The 21,385-nt window shown below is 36.8% G+C and overlaps 1 protein-coding gene across 1 annotated transcript in view; it reads right to left on the bottom strand.

Moving 5' to 3' along the window:
• Positions 1-2,830: 2,830 nt before the first annotated feature.
• The window catches only part of LOC117338391 (pyruvate dehydrogenase phosphatase regulatory subunit, mitochondrial-like), a 53,486-nt gene continuing 34,931 nt past the window's right edge, over positions 2,831-21,385 (bottom strand). The window contains exons 6-19 of the mRNA XM_033899737.1: positions 19,603-19,684; positions 19,265-19,346; positions 18,976-19,097; positions 18,073-18,187; positions 17,356-17,508; positions 16,668-16,792; positions 15,059-15,251; positions 13,388-13,537; positions 12,207-12,349; positions 9,391-9,539; positions 7,115-7,322; positions 6,225-6,314; positions 5,661-5,840; positions 2,831-5,319 (exon numbers count right to left, since the gene is read on the bottom strand). Of these exons, the coding sequence (XP_033755628.1) occupies positions 4,912-5,319; positions 5,661-5,840; positions 6,225-6,314; positions 7,115-7,322; positions 9,391-9,539; positions 12,207-12,349; positions 13,388-13,537; positions 15,059-15,251; positions 16,668-16,792; positions 17,356-17,508; positions 18,073-18,187; positions 18,976-19,097; positions 19,265-19,346; positions 19,603-19,684 (2,200 nt within the window). The 3' untranslated portion in view covers positions 2,831-4,911. The remainder of the gene's footprint in view (positions 5,320-5,660; positions 5,841-6,224; positions 6,315-7,114; positions 7,323-9,390; positions 9,540-12,206; positions 12,350-13,387; positions 13,538-15,058; positions 15,252-16,667; positions 16,793-17,355; positions 17,509-18,072; positions 18,188-18,975; positions 19,098-19,264; positions 19,347-19,602; positions 19,685-21,385) is intronic.

Here is a 21,385-nt window from a genome sequence, read left to right as displayed (position 1 = left end):
GCATATAAAAAATGTATTTTCCAATGTGTATTTAGCAACAAAATAGAATATATCATCGACATCATTAGCAGTTATAAAACTGTGTCTCTGTGACCTACTTTTCGACTAAGGGCTAATTTTTTCAATCATAATCATTTTCTACAGCTTTGAAATTGCATAATGCATCAAAATTATAAAGAAATAATCCAAATGTGTCTTTGAAATGTTAAAATGAATTAGTTTTGTCAGAATTGGGCCAATTCTTCCTGAAAGGAATCATTAACAAATTTAATCTGTCAAAATTCAAGATGGCTGCTTGTCGTTGATTTTGTTTTCCTTATAAGACTCAATCTTGAATGGGCACAACTAGGGACCAAGGGGAATCTACATGTGAAGTTCCCTTCTCAAGAAATAGTGATAACAATCTCCAACTGTCAAAATCCAAAATGAGTACCTCTTGACCATTTTGTTTTCCTGATCACACTCAAAATTAGATAGGCACAATTAAGGACCTACAAGTAAAGTGTGAGGAATATACATTCAGTACTCATCAAGAAATAGTGATAACAAATGTTTACTGTCAAAATCCAAGATGGCCACCACTTAATCATTTTGTTTTCCCAATCAGACTCAAAATTGAATTGGCACAACTAGGGACAAAGGGGCCTGCATGAACTTACATGAGCATTTTGTGGGAAATCCCTCAGTACTATCAACAAGAGATCCCAGAGTGATCTTGGCGTCCACCATTGAATGATCTTCATAGGTTCCATGTCAGATTGATCTTTTCTCTACTTTTCCCTTCATTTTACTAATCTGTGCAAATTGAGACATCCCTCCAGTACTTTTCAAACAAGGGAATCCTAGCTATATAAGAAATTTGAGATTTAACAATAATGGCTGTTTGTTTGCCAGGTTGTTTTCAGGACAGACTGGTCCAAAAATGCAATACAAGGGACCAAGGGGAACCTGCTTATGAAATTTCAGAAAGATCCCTTAAATACTTTCTCAGAAATCGTGATAACAAACTTCAATTGTCAAAATCCAAGATGGCTGCCTGTCGGCCATGTTGTTTTCAGATTGTTCTCAAAACGCAATATGCATAACTAGGCACCAAGGGGAACCTACATATGAAATTTGAGAAAGATCCCTTCACTACTTTCTCAGAAATAGCGATAACAAACTTCAATTGTCAAAATCCAAGATGGCTGCCTGTCGGCCATGTTGTTTTCAGATTGGTCTCAAAATGCAATATGCATAACTAGGCACCAAGGGGAACCTACATATGAAATTTGAGAAAGATCCCTTCAGTACTTTCTCAGAAATAGCGATAACAAACTTCAATTGTCAAAATCCAAGATGGCTGCCTGTCGGCCATGTTGTTTTCAGATTGGTCTCAAAACGCAATATGCATAACTAGGCACCAAGGGGAACCTACATATTAAATTTGAGAAAGATCCCTTCAGTACTTTCTCAGAAATAGCGATAACAAACTTCAATTGTCAATATCCAAGATGGCTGCCTGTCGCCCATGTTGTTTTCAGATTGGTCTCAAAACGCAATATGCATAACTAGGCACCAAGGGGAACCTACATATGAAATTTGAGAAAGATCCCTTCTGTACTTTCTCAGAAATAGCAAACAAGATTTGTTTACGGACGGACGGACGGAGGGACGACGGACCACGGACGCAGGGCGATTTGAATAGCCCACCATCTGAAAATGGTGGGCTAAAAATAGCAATAACAATCTTTGATTGTCAAAATCTAAGATGGTTGTCCGTCGGCCATTTTCAGTAAACATCCAAGATGGCTACCTGTCGGCGATTTTGTTTCCCCAATCAGATTCAAAATTGAATGGGCACAACTACAGACAAATGGAAACCTACATGTGAAGTTTGAGAAATTCCCTTTAGTACTTTTCAGGAAATAGCGATAACAATGTTCAAATGTAATGTTCAAATGTCAAAACCAAATAATATGACAGCCTCTTGTCCATTTAGAAGGCACAAATAGGGACCAAGGGGAACCTACATGTGAAATTTAGAAAAATATCCCTTCTCTACCTTTCAAGAAAAAGTGATAACAAAAATAAAAATTGTTCACAGACAGAAGACACATGATGGACAGTCCATGGACAATGTATGAAGGACCAAGGACGTAGGGTACTTTGATTCAGATGGTGGGCTGAAGGCCCAAATTGGCATCAAGACCAAAATTTGAAAGCTTTTCTTCTATGTCCACTTTTCCACAGGGCCCCTCTGTTCCTGAAGAGAGGTGGGTTCAGACCCACAATTGTACAAAATTGGTTCCCTTTCTCGCAGAAGCAGTCTATTTATTTATACAAAATCAAGTACCAAGGGGTGGGGATTGGGCCTCAACAATGACCTCTATTTTAATATCAGGTGTTTGAAACAATAAGTAACTTGTTTAAGAGATGATGGTTGTGAATATGTTCATGATGTTTCAGGACAATCATATAAGGAAGTTGATAGAGCAAAGATGATTTATTTATAGTAACATTGACCTCAAATTTGCCCCAGGTGGTTGAAATGTGAATTTGTACAAGAAATGATAATTAATGTCAGTAGATCTATAGCGTAAGGATGGCAATTGTTTGAACATACCTACATACCAAATTATGTACATACACAGGGCTGATCTCTATATCTGTTTGCTAACTCATTGCAAGGTGAAACACCCATATCTTTCCAGCATCCTGGATTTTGAAGATTTCAAAAACGTGAAAAATTTTATCGAAGACGCATGACTCACAATGATCATAATAGCTTTATAATGATTCATCCTGAGAAAAAGAAAAGATAGAAAACGAAGACCAATAAATGACCACATAGAATGTTTTGATTTACTTTATTAATAAGAAAACCTCACTAAAACACATTACAAGGAAAGTTGTTTGTTGGTAGAACAGACAATAGGGTGTTGTATGTGTTCGTATGCTCTTTGTTCCTTTCTTGTTATAATCTAATGTTAATTGACTTAATACAAGATCAATACGCAAATTAAATTAAAATGCAAAACTCTGATATTGAATAAATTTCTTCTTTCAATCATACAATCTCCAGTTATGACATTATCTAGTAACTCATGTAACATGTATCATGTATCAAGATCTCTAATATCAAAGACATATTAGATTGGCAGGATAAAAAATCAAAAGCTGTAGATGTAAATGTCACCATATTTTAGCATGATTTTAAAAAATTTGTTACTTTACGAAGTATGTTATTTCAATATTCATACAAGTCATGTTGAGTATGGAAAGGAAATCAGATCTTGGAAAACAAACTTCAAGTTGTGAACATCAACTTTGACTTAAATAAGACCTTATACAACTCCAGTATTGTAGCTACCTCTAATTGGATTATCCTAGATCACAAATACAAAAACAATATATTTAGGACTACAATGGAAAGTAAGGAAGATATAATTGTCGTAACAACTTAAATCTAAATGAATCAAACAAACTAAACAAACAACACAAATTATGTTACCCTTGAAATGTAGAAAACTGAATAAGGTTTGAATAAATCGATGATTCTGTATGTTAACATGACTGAGCATCAACAAATGACTTGACAGACATTAACTTAACAGACAGAAAAGTTGATTATTACAAAGATTTTAACAACGATAAAAACATCTGCAGATCTCAAGACACACTACAAACAAGAGGCCCAGTGGGCCTGTACTGCTCACCTGCTACTAATACAGCTTTAAAATTGATCCAGATGCAAAAAAATAACTCTTCATTCCAATTATATGGGAATAGGCTTATTATAACTTCATTTATCTGAACAAATTTTATCATCGCTCTTCCATGACCCATATCGTTATACATTTGTCCACATGACTTTGAAAGTAGGTCAAGGTCATTCATTTAACAAACAATGTATTCCTTCATCCCAGCATGTTACTGACCCCATATTATGACTCTGGGTTATTTAAAAGATGTTTTTGAAAAAAGTTAACGACGGTCATATGAATAGACAATACACCATGGCATAAGCTAAATATTTGCTGTTGAGTTAAAAACTGCAATAACAACATTAATGAAAAAATAAACAAAGTTTCTCTTCTCATGTTCATCATTCTAACCAAAACACTCCCTTACACACAATACTAATAACACACTAATAAAATATCTTTCTTGGTATCTTTTTGATATTATTGTTACATCAAAGGTAGGTATAATATTATGTTCTCATATTATCACAATGTGACACCTTAAAGGTCCTTGTAAAACATCAAATTACCTTTACTTGGAATTTACTTTGGTAAATGTTATATTGCACTGGATTTCTACCATCAATACATTAACACTCTTATAATACCAATTCTAATTGATTCACAAATATTTACACAAGGTTACAGCAAATTAGTTCTGACATACAGTGTACTCATGACAAACATGAATTATGGATATATTTCAATTTAAATCATGTTTTGTTCATGAATTACATCCATTTCAATTACTTATGGAAGTAAGAGTTGTCACTGCAGTAACCACGATATTGCCAGACATATGAAGTTTGAGATTCAATGCACAAAGAAAGATTTTGACTTGAATTACTGCTCCATTGGTGGACCAGATTTTTTCATCACAGAAATTGTCTTAAAAACTGGTAGATTATTTAAAAACACCAATGCAAGCTTGCATTGGCTATTGCAGATCTTGAGTTAATTTCAATCCAATTGCTCATCAAACTGTTTTAAGAAATGATTTCTGAACAAATGGAGCAAGATTCTTGTATAACATGATTATATTTTTTAGCTAAACAGGTTCTTTTAGACGTCATTGATTCAGCAGTGATTTTCTGGAATAATACTCCTGGAGATAGACAAGTTCAACTTAAAATCTTGACCTCCATTTTTTTCAGATAATTAAAATAACCCCAGAATTGAAGGCTGTTTATTTATTCATGGATGGGACGGGGATGAAGACCGGTTCTGAGGTTGAGTAAGCTGCCTTTGGTGTGTAGAGACGCACTTTGGCTTCAAACATCTGCCCACCAATGGCTATTTCATACTTCGCGTTTCTGTCCAACACAAACTGGTTCATGTTTTTGTATAAAACACTCTTTCCCTGTTCATCATAATCTCTAATGAAACCAAGACACACCATCTTATCTAGCTTGAATCCGTAGCCACTGGATGTCGTGGTACCAGAGAACTTGCCGTTACGGTAGATTGGTTCTCCTCCCCATGGCCACACATCCGTGTCGACATTGAAGTCCTCCAGTAGGAACTGAACAAACCTCTGACTAATTCCCTCCTCCTTCTGTTTCAGTAACGCCTCCTTACCGATGAAGTCCCCTGCCTACAAAGAAAACCTTTTTCATGTTATTCCATCTCAATAGTGGTTTATTTTCACTACAACCTCACACGAAGCATATTAGATTAAGGTGAAACATGTATCATTAACACTGCCATATAATAATAACAAATTGCTGCAGCATTGAATTTTATTCCTACTAGTTATCAGAAATATATGCTGTAAAGGTGTCTAAATCATTCAAATCAAACCAACTACAAAAAACATTTTAACAATGCTTTTTGCTGCAAGAGGATTTTTCAATAAAAACATGATGACCAAGGTTCATTGTTGAGAATTATCCTCTTACTAATTAATATCAGAATCCATAAAAAGTTTACTCTTACATCAAATTTGACCCTGAAGTCACGGCCGCACTCAAGAGGTGTGGTGTGGGTTGTGAGATCGACTCCCCAGTAAGCATAGAATTTCTCAATGCGCAACAGTTTCAGGGCGTAGTACCCAGCGTGTCGGATTCCGTAGTCCTTCCCTTCTGCCATCAGTGTATCGTACACGTGGAGTGCATACTAGGAATAGAATATTATGATGGATTAATCAAGCTTCATGCCCAACTTTTACTATAATATTCTACACATATGTAATTGTTATATAATCAACATATATACATTGTATGTAGAGGATAACCTATATATAGTTCATGCATGTAGAAGATCTATTTAGTTTGTCTTACAATGTGGTTTAAAACTCTATAAGATATTTAAAATCTACTGTATTTAAGTAAATGATTTGGAAGACAGATGTTTTACTATGTTGCTTAATATTATACAAAGTAAAGGGACTCCTTGTCAGGTTTTGTTTCTAAGAAGTATTTAAAACATTGAAAAATACTCTTAATGCTAGATTAATATTAGAAGGGATAACAATCAATTATAAAAGAGGGTAGAATTTACCTCCGAGGGAACATAAAGAACAAAACCATCCTCTCCACCGTGTGTGAGTCTCATAGCCCGAATATTACTGGCAAACCCAACATTTATCACCTGTTGATACAAAAACAAATATTGAAAGTTTTCTGTATGTGATAAATAACTGTGATCAAAATGATTTTTACACATCATCATTACATCTCTGAAAGCCACAAATTAGATTATTTGCAAATACAGTGCATTCTGCTTAATTGGGTTGCCTAATTTGCGGGGGCTTTTTACCCGATTAATCGACTTATGCAATAAGCCAAAAGGCACGTCGCCATCTTGGATTTGGTCTGTAATGTCTGTCAGACTTGGTGTACTTGAAACAGGATATAAAAGGAAAAATATTTACCTGAGGGACCATTAGATTTTTTTTTTATTACAATAATTTTTTTCTTTTTCTAATATTCATTTAAAAAATTTGCTCAAGCGTATACCTTGAATTGATAACTTTCAATAGTTAGTAGTTATTAAATGTTGAACCATTCCAAATGGCAACAAGCAAGTAAGTAACTTAATATTGGAAGCAAACTACTTTGTCAAACTCCAAGCAGATTATATACAATGTAGATATTGCTTTCCTTGGTGAAATTATTGCTTGTCCACTAGAAATCTATGAATTTAACTTTTAAAAGCCGAATAGCTGACAAATTTCCTCCCAGTAAAATAGTTGATACTAGTCTTGTATTCTAACATTGATATTAATGTCAATAAACTAAAACAAAACTATACTTATCCCTCATTTTATAGACACCTGCATTATTATGCCAATATACACTGATTATAATGATTAATCACTAACAAAACGTACCATCTGATGAATTAATCCAGTACATGATGTCAGTGAAGATAGGTTTCAAAGTATATACCTTGCATGTCATAGGTTTGAAATCCTTCAGAGTGGTAGAGATGTCGGTGACATCAGCCAGTAGTTGCTGGGCATGTGGACCTATTACATTTATCCCAGCGTACGCTGATGTGATATCTCGGATCTGTACTGAGCCATCTTTGGGTTGGAAACGCTGCAACCAAGCTAGGGATCTAGTCTGCTGGGATGCCGGGGATATTATGAAAAAACTGAGCAAGAAGGAATATGAAAAATAACATTGTTAAGAAATACTCAAATCAAAGTATATGTTTTAGTTATACTGACAACTTTATTGCAAAACATCTTAATAGTGACCAGTTACCATGGCGACAACGAAAGTTTTAATGTAAAACTAGTCACCAGCAGACCCACGTGTGAAATTTGAGAAATATCCATCAAGTAGTTATCAAGAAATAGGGATAGAAAACTTTCAGCCAAAATCCAAGATGGCCGCCTGTCAACTTAATACCATAAGGATGTAGTAGGCCAAGTTTTAGAAATATTACTACATAAATTTGTTATTATATACAAAAAAAGGGGCATAACTCTACCAAATGTTGTCGAAATTTTACGAAAAGTGAAAGGACAACAACCATATATCATATGGATGTAGTATGTCAAGTTTGAGAAATAATACTAAGTACTTTTTAGATACACTTGACATAATATTCCTGACAGACGGATGGTCAGATGGATGGTTGGACAGGGTGATTCCAATATACTAACCTAACTTCGTTGTGGGGGGTATGAATATAAATTAGTCATGTCTTCATTACAATACAATCAAATGTGAACTCAGGTTAACACTGCACAACTGCCTGGATACTGCTCAAGTCAAGTGTACAAAGTATTTAACTTTAAAGTACTAATTGATTAGTAGGAATACAAACTAGAACTGTCGCCAGGATGGCTGACTAATACCCCCGCAATCTGCACGAGTCAATGGTGAATTGGAACTGTTAATTAGAGGTTAACTAAGATATCCCAGTAATATAGTGACCAGTTGCCATAGCAACCATAATTTTGAAAAAAAAAAAAAAAGTGGCATGCACATCTACACATGGTCCTCTATATTTGTGTGAAGTTTCATTGAAATCGGCCCTTCGGTTTAGGAGGAGTTGTCCAGACAAACTTAAAGTTATGGTTCTTATCGGAAAACCTGTTTATAGTGACCAGTTGCCATAGCAACCATAATTTTGAAAAAAAATAAAGTGGCATGCACATCTACACATGGTCCTCTATATTTGTGTGAAGTTTCATTGAAATCGGCCATTCAGTTTAGGAGGAGTTGTCCGGACAACCTTGAAGTTATGGTTCTTATTAGAGAACCTGTTTATAGTGACCAGTTGCCATAGCAACCATAATTTTGAAAGAAAGGAAAGTGGCATGCACATCTACACATGGTCCTCTATATTTGTGTGAAGTTTCATTGAAATTGGCCTTTTAGTTTAGGAGGAGTTGTCCAGACAAACTTAAAGTTATGGTTCTTATCGGAAAACCTGTTTATAGTGACCAGTTGCCATAGCAACCATAATTTTGAGAAAAATAAAGTGGCATGCACATCTACACATGGTCCTCTATATTTGTGTGAAGTTTCATTGAAATCGGCCCTTCGGTTTAGGAGGAGTTGTCCGGTCAAACTTAAAGTTATGGTTCTTATCAGAAAACTTGTTTATAGTGACCAGTTGCCATAGCAACCATAATTTTGAAAGAAAAGAAAGTGGCATGCACATCTACATATGGTCCTCTGTATTTGTGTGAAGTTTCATTGAAATTGGCCATTCAGTTTTTGGAGGAGTTGTCCGGACAAACTTAAAGTTATGGTTCTTATCGGAAAACCTGTTTATAGAGACCAGTTGCCATAGCAACCATAATTTTGAGAAAAATAAAGTGGCATGCACATCTACACATGATCATTAATATTTGTGTGAAGTTTCATCGGAATTGGCCTATCGGTTTAGGAGGAGTTGTCCGGACAACATGCGTCTACAGACAGACGGACGGACGGACAACCTGATTCCAGTATACCCCCCTAACTTCGTTGCGGGGGTATAAATATATAAAGGGATATATTGGGAAGGTCGAAAACGTCAAGTAAACCATGAAAATAATTATACTTAGCATATGTACGTAGTTTCATAAAACGAAACAGCATTTCAATGGACAAACTTCCGTCCACAGGCGGAAAGATAGATGAACACTTGATTCCAGTATACACCCTTTCCCATACTGATCTGTTGCATACGGTATTGAACTATTTTACAACTGAACACTTACTGATTGTGGTAGAGAGGCACAATGGTACAATCATTCTCATATCCTCCGTGATTGTTTTGCATGCCCGTGTGGATGATCTCTCCAACATTGTCTTCAATATCATTGGAGCTCAAATATTCCAGGAAATTCAGGGCCTCAGAGCCATTGGACTGAGAATCCACAAAGTGGGAAAAAATTAAAAAAAAAAAAAATCTACCATTAGTTACTGAATAAAGCATTATAAAACATTTCACACAATCAATTACCAATTTTCAAATTTACACAGCTGTGAAATTTTTTGGTCCATTTTTAAAATGATTTTCTAGGCACTGAACATCCATTAAGACACAATACATGTATGTGACACTGTGTAAACATTATACAAAATTCTTATGTTACAACATCAACATATCCCATTTTATAATATAATACAAGATACAAAAATATATTGCTCCTTAGATACTTGAATACAGTAGATAATTATTCGGAGTGTGTTTCAATCAGATTAATCCTTCATTAATACAATGGCTGTACTCTCTCTGAGGTCAAAACTATACATACAATAGACATGTTCCTTTTCCTTAGAATTGTGATGAATGACACACAAATGTATCTACAGTACAGTGCTAAAGCAAATGGCCTGCCAGCATATCTGTAATATTTTATTTCTTACAACATGTCTATGAGACAGACGCATTTCTTACCTTGACTTGGAGATGCTTACCTTGACTTGGAGACGTTTACCTTGACTTGGAGATCCTTACCTTGACTTGGAGATCCTTACCTTGACTCGGAGATCCTTACCTTGACTTGGAGATACTTACCTTGACATGGAATTCTTACCTTGACTTGGAGATCCTTACCTTGACATGGAGATCCTTACCTTGACTTGGAGATCCTTAACTTGACTTGGAGATCCTTACCTTGAGTTGGAGATCCTTACCTTGACTTGGAGACATTTACCTTGACATGGAGATCCTTACCTTGACTTGGAGATACTTAACTTGAGTTGGAGATCCTTAACTTGACTTGGAGATCCTTACCTTGACTTGGAGACGTTTACCTTGACATGGAGATCCTTACCTTGACTTGGAGATACTTACCTTGACTCGGAGATCCTTACCTTGACTTGGATATCCTTAACTTGACTTGGAGATCCTTACCTTGACTTAGAGATCCTTACCTTGACTTGGAGATCCTTACCTTGATTTGGAGACGTTTACCTTGCCTTGGAGATCTTTACCTTGACATGGAGATTCTTACCTTGACATGGAGATCCTTACCTTGACTTGGAGATACTTACCTTGACTTGGAGATCCTTACCTTGACATGGAGATCCTTACCTTGTCTTGGAGATCTACCTTGACTTGGAGATTCTTACCTTGACATGGAGATCCTTACCTTGACTTGGAGATCCTTACCTTGACTTGGAGATCCTTACCTTGACTTGGAGATCTTTACCTTGACTTGGAGATGCTTACCTTGACTTGGATATCCTTACCTTGACTAGGAGATCCTTACCTTGACTCAGAGATACTTACCTTGACTTGGAGATTCTTACCTTGACGTGGAGATCCTTACCTTGACTTGGAGATCCTTACCTTGACTTGGAGATCCTTACCTTGACTTGGAGACATTTACCTTGACTTGGATATCCTTACCTTGACATGGAGATCCTTACCTTGACTTGGAGATCCTAACCTTGACTTGGAGATCCTTACCTTGACTTGGAGATACTTACCTTGACATGGAGATCCTTACCTTGACTTGGAGATCCTTACCTTGACATGGCGATGCTTACCTTGACTTGGAGATCCTTACCTTGACTTGGAGATGCTTACCTTGACTTGGAGATCTTTACCTTGACGTGGAGATCCTTACCTTGACTTGGAGATCCTTACCTTGACTTGGAGATCCTTACCTTGACTTGGAGATGCTTACCTTGACTTGGATATCCTTACCTTGACTCGGAGATCCTTACCTTGACTTGGAGATACTTACCTTGACTTGGAGATCCTTACCTTGACGTGGAGATCCTTACCTTGACTTGGAGATCCTTACCTTGACTTGGAGATACTTACCTTGACTTGGAGATCCTAACCTTGACTCGGAGATCCTTACCTTGACTTGGAGATACTTACCTTGACATGGAGATCCTTACCTTGACTTGGAGATCCTTACCTTGACATGGAGATGCTTACCTTGACTTGGAGATGCTTACCTTGACTTGGAGATGCTTACCTTGACTTAGAGATCTTTACCTTGACGTGGAGATCCTTACCTTGACTTAGAGATCCTTACCTTGACTTGGAGATCCTTACCTTGACTTGGAGATGCTTACCTTGACTTGGATATCCTTACCTTGACTTGGAGATCCTTACCTTGACTTGGAGATCCTTACCTTGACATGGAGATACTTACCTTGACTTGGAGATCCTTACCTTGACTTGGAGATCCTTACCTTGACTTGGAGACATTTACCTTGACTTGGATATCCTTACCTTGACATGGAGATCCTTACCTTGACTTGGAGATCCTTACCTTGACTTGGAGATCCTTACCTTGACTTGGAGATCCTAACCTTGACTTGGAGATCCTTACCTTGACTTGGAGATACTTACCTTGACATGGAGATCCTTACCTTGACTTGGAGATCCTTACCTTGACATGGAGATGCTTACCTTGACTTGGAGATCCTTACCTTGACTTGGAGATGCTTACCTTGACTTGGAGATCTACCTTGACATGGAGATACTTACCTTGACTTGAAGATCTTTACCTTGACTTGGATATCCTTACCTTGACTTGGAGATCTACCTTGACTTGGAGATCCTTACCTTGACTTCAAACTTGGAGAAGGATGACATGTCTATGAGACAGACCCGTTCCTTACAAGCCCAGTACTCCTCCTTGACATTATCAAACCATGGTGGTTTGCCATAGGAACCTTTCACTGGGTGATACTGGTCACCTAGTTCATCTGATATTAAAAATATACACAGACTGTAAGGTCTAAATTAGACAGTTTTTCAAGTTTGTTGGAAATTGTGTAGCTGCCTTATTTTGCAAACTGGAACATGTACTTCTATGTCAGTCATATGATTGCATTCATATAAATTGTGTTATTAATGCCAAAACTTTAATTTTCTATCATAATCCCTCAAAGAATCCCCACACATCATAACTTTTGTGAAATGAAGCACTGCCCTGAATAAGCTGTAAGCCATTATATTTCTTTTCCTTGGATGCTTTTTCATGTTTTTTTTTTTTTTTTTTTACATTCTTATAATGCACTTTTTCCTCTATAAATAGCCTTGCTGATATTTCAACCATTTTGATTATTCATAAGTGTTTGGGATTCCCAGTAGAACATTTCACCCCTTGTAAGTAACCAACAAAATTTTCCAGCATTACACATAGCATACTCTCTGTGTGCTGTGTGATATACCAGGTATATGATCTCAGGAAGAAGGTAAGGACCTAACTTCTACAATACATTCACAACAGTTATGTTCAAATTTGTTTGCTGAAATGAGTGGCCTGCCTGGTAGCCTTTCCTCTTTCATATCAATTATACCATATACACACCTACACTGTAAAAATGTTCTAAAAGGAGATGGCAGAAGTGTCATTGTATACTTCATAACTCTGACTGTATCTGATTAAGATTTATACATTTGTATGTGATGCACAGCGAGTTTTAATACAGGCATGACCTTCATTTTAGCATTAAATCACATCACTTCCACAGTAAATACCATTCATCAAAGCCTTATAACTTGCTCAATTCTTGTTGGGTGGTGTTAATTTTTTCCCCATAAGTGCACTGCTATTTAAATATCTTATGGTTGCCAAGGCATTATTCTTATCTGTCTCCTTTTTAATTAAAGGGAAATTGTGTTGTGACAAAATTTATTGAATGGCCCTGTCAATTCTGTTAGACAATTTACATATAGGTAGATATAATAGATTTATAAGAAATGAACTCCTTGAAATCAGTGATCATGACATGACTTACCATCAGGTCTTGCGAAGTAGATAGGTCGTTCATATGCGTTGGTTTCACCAAAGTATGCCCCATCTACCTCCAGCCTGGTGTGTAGGGGTGAGGTTCTCAGTTTACGTCCAGTCTCCCAATATTCATACGGGAACCTCAGTGCGTACAATGCTGGTTTTCAAAATGAAAGTAAAAAATTGTGCTGGTTTTCAAAATGAAAGTAAAAATCTAAGAACAAACTTATATTTTCTTTATTTACCCGTGGTTATCTACCTTTAATACTTTGGAATGTAATTTCCTGCCATACCTAGTACATTAGAATCAATTAGAATTGTTGCTAGGGTGGCTGGCTGATACCTCCTGCTCTTCTCTCCACCCTGATAACCACTTAGCCATCTAAAACTTGTCATTAAAATAAAGAGAAATTAAGCAAGATCAAAATTCTTTCTATAGCCATAGAATATTTGGCATAAAAGCCATAAAAGATATGCAGCTAGTACAGCTGCCTAACATCAGAGTGTGCTGACTAATAAGGATGTTACTAAGTTTGGAAATGGAGGAGTTGTCTGGTCAAGATTCCTGGAAAGGGACATAATTGCCATTAAAGATGTGATTAACAAAAATAGGTGTAGATGCTTTACCTCATTATGTTTTCCCACTACACTATATTAGAGAAATTTTAAAGGGCTTGCAACTGTACATGTAGTTTGGTTTGGTTTATTTTGTTTAACGTCCTATTAACAGCTAAGGTCATTTAAGGACAGCCTCCCGTGCGTGCGACATGCATGCGTGTGGTGAGTGCGTATGTGTGTTTTGGGAGGCTGCGGTATGTTCGTGTTAAGTCTCCTTGTGATAGGCCGGAACTTTTGCCGATTTAAAGTGCTACCTCACTGAAGCATACTGCCGAAGACACCCAGCAGCACACCCCACCCGGTCACATTATACTGACAACGGGCGAACCAGTCGTCCCACTCCAAATATGCTGAGCGCTAAGCAGGAATAGCAACTACCATTTTTAAAGACTCTGGTATGTCTCGGCTAGGGGACAGAACCCAAAGCCTTCCTCACAGCGCCGAACGCTCAACTTAAGGCCAAAAGTGAGGCATTGTCAAGGGAGACATTAGGAAGAAGAAAGTTTTTAAGAAAGAAGAGAAAAGATAAGATCCCAAATTTAGTCGCCTCTTACGATCATGCAATGGGGGCAGCAGGTACAATTCTTACGCCCTACCTGCAGGGCAGTTGCAACTGTAGAACAAGTTTGTTGTCAGAAAAAAATTCAGTCTACAATCATTATAGTAAAACAAGTGTAACTCCAATAGCTTAGCAGATCATATAAAGATATTCTGTATACAAGTTAACTCCAATAGCTTAGCAGATCATATCAAGATATTCTGTACACAAGTTAACTCCAATAGCTTAGCAGATCATATCAAGATATTCTGTATACAGGTTAACTTCAATAGTTTTAACCTTAACCAATCAACACCTTGAACATGACTAAGATTTTTCGTTTTGCAAAATTTATTGGGCTCCATCCCGGGAACTGATTAATCCTAGAGCTTTTGTATTTTGAGAAGTTATTTAAAGGAACAAAATTAGTGCTGGACAGACAGACAATGCACTACAGTAACTATAGCAGAACATAAGATCACATGCCTTTAGGACAGATGAGCTAATACAAAGGAGTCTTACCAATGGTTTCCTTAACTCTCTCCTTGAGGAACTTTTTGTTGCTATGGTGAGGAACATATCTGAGGATGTCATGCTCTGCCAGGTTGATGCTTGGCTCACCGTCAATAATCCATTCTGTGAGATGTTTTCCTATCCCACCAGAGCCAACCACACCCATGGAGTTCATACCTGCCGCTACGAAGTAGTTCTTCACCTGATCAACATACAGTTTAATCTCAGTAGGATAAAAGTCAACCAGAGGAGGACACCAGTGTCTTAACTAGTATATGTTTACATATGTCACTTACAATCAACACAACATTGGTCTTAGTTTACGATGCTGCTAAGGGAACAAATGTTGCTTCAGATGTTGGAGGAAAGGGGAATCAACTAACCTAACATATATCATCCCCTGCCTACAGTGTGTCCCAAGCCCTTATCTGAGGAGAGGGTGGCCCAAAATTCATGCTTGACTGAACTTATTATGAAAGCATTCTACTAGTACTGTCAGTGCATTACAATAATGATCATTGCTACGAAGAAACTCATCTTATTTAAATGTACAAATAATTTATAATTGTGGTCTACAGAATCTGATGTTCTACAACACCACAAGCTGATCAGCAGGGCTCCAATTCATCAACACTACAAGCTGATCAGCAGAACTCTAATTCATCAACACTACAAGCTGATCAGCAGAACTCTAATTCATCAACACTACAAGCTGATCAGCAGGACTCTAATTCATCAACACTACAAGCTGATCAGCAGAACTCTAATTCATCAACACTACAAGCGATCAGCAGAACTCTAATTCATCAACACTACAAGCTGATCAGCAGAACTCTAATTCATCAACACTTCAAGCTGATCAGCAGAACTCTAATTCATCAACACTACAAGCTGATCAGCAGAACTCTAATTCATCAATCCTACAAGCTGATCAGCAGAACTCTAATTCATCAACACTACAAGCGATCAGCAGAACTCTAATTCATCAACACTACAAGCTGATCAGCAGAACTCTAATTCATCAACACTTCAAGCTGATCAGCAGAACTCTAATTCATCAACACTACAAGCTGATCAGCAGAACTCTAATTCATCAACACTACAAGCTGATCAGCATGACTGATCTAATTCATCAAAACTACAAGCTGATCAGCAGAACTCTAATTCATCAACACTACAAGCTGATCAGCAGAACTCTAATTCATCGATCAATCCTACAAGCTGATCAGCAGAACTCTAATTCATCAACACTACAAGCGATCAGCAGAACTCTAATTCATCAACACTACAAGCTGATCAGCAGAACTCTAATTCATCAACACTACAAGCTGATCAGCAGAACTCTAATTCATCAACACTACAAGCTGACCAGCAGGGTTCCAATTCATCAACACCACAAGCTGATCAGCTGACAGTTCTTAAATTCATTAATACAAATGTACTATGAATGATGTACTTGCTACAAAATGCATATTTATAGTAATATTTTTATAGGACAAAGTTTGGCAAAAGTTTCTAGAAATATTTTCAAAATCTAACATTATTAAAACAATTGATGAATTAAATACATCAAAAATATTCTTGCAAAATTAGGCAGCTACTTTCTTAATGTTCCTACCTCAGGCGATTCACCTAGATTCCAGTGGCCGTCTGGAGTGAAACTCTCTGGGCCATTCACCAAATGCCTCACTTCAGCAGTCTCCATGCAAGGGAAGCGATGCAGAATCGGGTCTAAAAGTACCTCTGTTGTTATAGAAACAAATGACTCGTATTCAGTTACTTTTAACCCAAGATCACTGTTTTTGAAATGAAAATTGCTAAGATATTTCAATAATTATGTAATTATATTTAAGTGGCAAACTATTTTTGTGATCATAATTATTTTGAATCCATTGCTCCAGTCATGTAAGACAAATGAGAGATTAGGCTCCATGGATACTTGGATGACCAGGTAGTAAATGTTGATTTACTGAGGAGTTATAATAAACATGACAATGTAGTGTTGTATGTCTTTTAATAGAAGTTTTATTGTGTCATCATAACTGGAAAATTATTCTATTTGTAGATAGTTTTACTTCTTCGATTTTTTATACAATGCACATATATATATTATAAATGAAGTAATAGCGTACAGCACAAATGAGATAATTTGTTAAACTTTTGAGGTAATCCACCCCTTTAATACACAGTCAGGTTTACAAACACTACAGGGAAAAGTGTAGTTGAACTGTATGTCCCCAGCACAGAACACAAAATGCCAAACAAGTAATCCAACACAAGATTGAATGTATCAAGATAATTCTTACGGAAATGATCCCAGTCCTCAGGAAGAAGCTGAAATTCAAATTTATCTGGAACACCATTATGGAACACAGGTTTGCCTCTGGGTTCAAACCCTCCGGCCAATAAACCTCCACTCCACTCCCTGGCGTAAATCCGGCCGTCAAAATCTCTGACAACTGGCATGAAAAAGAGAAGAAACAGTAACAAGATACATGTACAAACTTATTAACAATATAAATATATATATATATAACATAGTTATACAATTGACAAAGAAAGACAACTTTATGACTCGTGCCCTGACTAGGCCTCGAACTCATGATCTACGGCACCCAATCGCCTAGCCAGAAATACCCGTAGCTTATACCGCTGCGCCACATCAGTGTTCTTAAAAAAGAACATTTCAATGGCGCAGTGATAGTCGGCCCAAAACCCTGACATGATCATAGTTGAAGTCGTCTATTAGATGATAAGAATACCTGGATTGCAATGTATTTACATACATGGATGTGAAATAAAGCAATATATATTGGAGGCTAGGAAGTAAGTTATTTAATAAATATTGAGTAGATTATCAATTCACTATCATATCTAAACAATATGTTGCCACAAGGTGAGCTGTGAGGTGTAGCAGGCCATCCAACCCCCCAAAAATGTATATACAAAAATTAATGTATTTGATTTGTAGAGTGCCCAAGGTGTCCTATCCAATGAACACTGATAAATAGAGTGGCTCTCACCAGGCATCAAAGGGTCCAGTCCTTGTATGGGTGTCGTAACCAGGTAGAAATGTTCGTTAGGATGGAGAGGAATTTTCACATTTGGTTCAGACTTTGCCCCTACTTCCCTTGCCCACTGTCAACATACAAATATAAATGTATGATGTAAATAATTTCATGGAGAGATCATCCCCTGTTAAATGAATAAAATTTTACTCTCAACACAAATGTGGTTTTAATTTTCAATCAAAATAATCTGTGTGCTGGAAAGCCAAAACAAATCACTTCACATCTAAAGATGGTGAGCATTTGGTTATCTTATGACTTTTTTATGTTGCATATATAGTTATGTAATTGTGGCCATTATAACAACGGTCAACTGACTTCTGTATGATGTGTACACTGATAGATTCGCTTTTAAACCAACATTAAACACATCTCATCTGAGCATGCTACAGGCCCATCATCATGATCCAAGGCTTCTTGGTTATTTAGAAGAAGCCAAATAAAGATTCTAGGTCATTTGACTGCTGTGACTTTGAAAGTCGGTCAAGATCATTGGTTTGGACAAACTTTGTAGCCTTTCATCCAAACATGCTAGTTGCCCAACACCTTGCATGGCCCTGGGGCTCTTGGTTATTGAGAAGTTGTTTAAAAATTGTAATACATTTGACCCGGCCCTGTGATCTTGAAAATAGTTTAAGGTCAGTCATTTGAACAAACTTCAAATAATATCATGGCACTTGACCTCTTAGTTAGTGAGAAGATGTTGTTTAAAGATTTTTGTACATTTGACCCCTGTGACCTTGAAAATAATTTTAAGGCCATTCATTCAAACAAACTTTTAATGTAATTAATAAGGTGTTAAGCTGGGTGTGTGAGTAAAGGTGAGCAAAACTGATGATCCATGACAAACAGACTTACCAGGCCAGCACAGTTGACGAAGTATTCACAGTTGATATCACCGTGGGATGTGGTCACATGAGATACACGCCCATTCTTGGTGTGAATCTGGTCTATTTTCACTCCCTCCAAGATCTTTACTCCTGTAGAATAAAAAGAGTCGTAAACTGTTCATATAAAATATGTATCAAAAATAATATCTCAATGATCAATGAAGAGGTTACACAAAGTACCTAAATCCAGCATCTTTCAGCCATCATAAAATTATAACAATGATAACTTCATTCAGATTTAGACGTTGGCCCAGTACCTTTCTCCCTAGCGATGGAGGTGTAAGCTGACACAAGATCTGGCGGGGTGAGAGCTCCATCTCCGGGCACCCAAAGCGCCCCCTGGTGGTCACATAAATAAATAGAAATGTATATAAGGATTACAAATTGGTTTAAAATTGATGCTTGATTATCAATAACAACTGAAATATCTGTAAGTCATTAACGAGAGATCAATCTAGGAGATTTGTCTACATAAACACTATCTAGTAAGACATCTTAATTATTCAAACACAGGATAGAGATGCCGGTGCTTGAAAATGTGGTAATCACAGCTGTATTGCTGATATTGTTATGTGTTTATTAAACTTGAACTGACCTTCAAATCATCAGTTCTGATCCAGGGACACAGCTTTCCTGCCTCTTCTGGTGAAATTAGATGGGACTCAATACCTGTGGCCCTGTAAAATGATGCCAATTTTAGGTTGATACAAGTATTTTCTTTTAATAATTCAAAGGTCAGAAAAATAACATTTAGTTTATTTTGAAAGAAAGAAGATAACATCTGAAAGTGTTTAAAATTTTGTTCTATTGTTGTCCACTAGTGGAATATGAACTTCCAGTCTTCTGAATGGTCAAACATCATTATTAGATATCTCAAGAATAATTATTAGATATATCAGCATCATTATTAGATATCTCACCATCATTATTAGATATCTCAGAATAATTATAAGATATCTCAGCATCATTATAAGATATCTCACCATCATTATTAGATATATCAGCATCATTATAGATATCTCAGCATCATTACTAAATATCTCAGCATCATTATTAGATATCTCATAAATTTTACTAATTATCTCAGCATTATTATTTAATATGCGGGGATTATATAGCATACAATATAACAGACCACTCTATAGCATAATGACCATGACCTTACCAACTGTAGGTGGACTTTACCAACTCATAACTGCCAACTGGCGTATGAATGTAACAGTAAACAAATGGAGGTTATATCCACTTGTATGGTTATCTTACAGCAAAAAAAAAGAATGGAAAATTTACCTTCTGCCGTGGAAAATTATAATCCTGATGTTTGTACGTATTAAATACAAGAGGCCCAGAAGGGCTGTATCGCTCACCTGGTTTATTAAACATCAAAACAATGTGGTTATGGGGTGGGAATCTGAACAGCTTCAAAGACATAACAAATTAAATAAGTCTTCAAGGGAGGGGAAAGACACCAGGTCCCATTTTTTACAACATGAATGTGTTTATCTTTTGATGTTCAGCAATGCTATGCATATATACATTGTATATATTTACATATATATATGGTTCACCCCCCATTTTGCTTAAATTTAAATCCTGTCTACCTAGGGAAGTCAACAATGTCATACATTGCTTTGGTCCAGAGAGAAGTCGTCAATATCAATATATTAATATCGCCAAATGGACCCCTTTAGGCCCTGCCCCTTGGGCCCCTGGGGGTCAGCCCCATCATTTGTATAAATTTGAATCCCAGCCACCTAGAGATGCTACCACTGAAATATCAATGCCATACACTAGTTAGGTCCAGAGAAGAAGTCGTTAATGTCAATAATGCCTAATGGACCCCGTTTGGCCCTGTCCCTCAGGCCCCACCCCTCTGGCCCCTGGGGTATCAGTCCCATCATATGTTTAAATTTGAATTGAGCCACCTAGGGATGCTTCCTACCAAATGTGGCTAAATTCTGATCAGCTGTTCAGAAGAAGTCAATTGTTGACGGACGGACGCCGGACACCACAGTATGGGATAAGCCTTTCTTCGGCCCAGGTGAGCAAATAAGTATCACATTAATTAAGCTTGTCATGCATTTATTGTATTGTTGAACGTACTATTTTTTAGCATACTTCCTTAAATTTGTCATATCAAGATGGCATTCATAAGTCCATGAATGCCAACTGAAAACAGTTCAATGTTTAAATGAAGCTCAATTGTTCCAATGAAACCTCAGGACATCTGGTACATAATCATCATGTAATCAATGTCATTCTCTTTACAGATTTAAAACATTTAAACATGCTAACAGTGAACTTCAGTATATATAGTACTGTGTATCTTGACCAAGTTTCAATAGATGGGGTGGAGGTTCAACCCTATCATTTCTATA

The sequence above is a fragment of the Pecten maximus genome, chromosome 11 (assembly GCF_902652985.1).
Source record: "Pecten maximus chromosome 11, xPecMax1.1, whole genome shotgun sequence".
Classification (NCBI taxonomy): Eukaryota; Metazoa; Mollusca; class Bivalvia; order Pectinida; family Pectinidae; genus Pecten; species Pecten maximus.
This window is presented reverse-complemented; position numbering and strand designations above follow the sequence as displayed.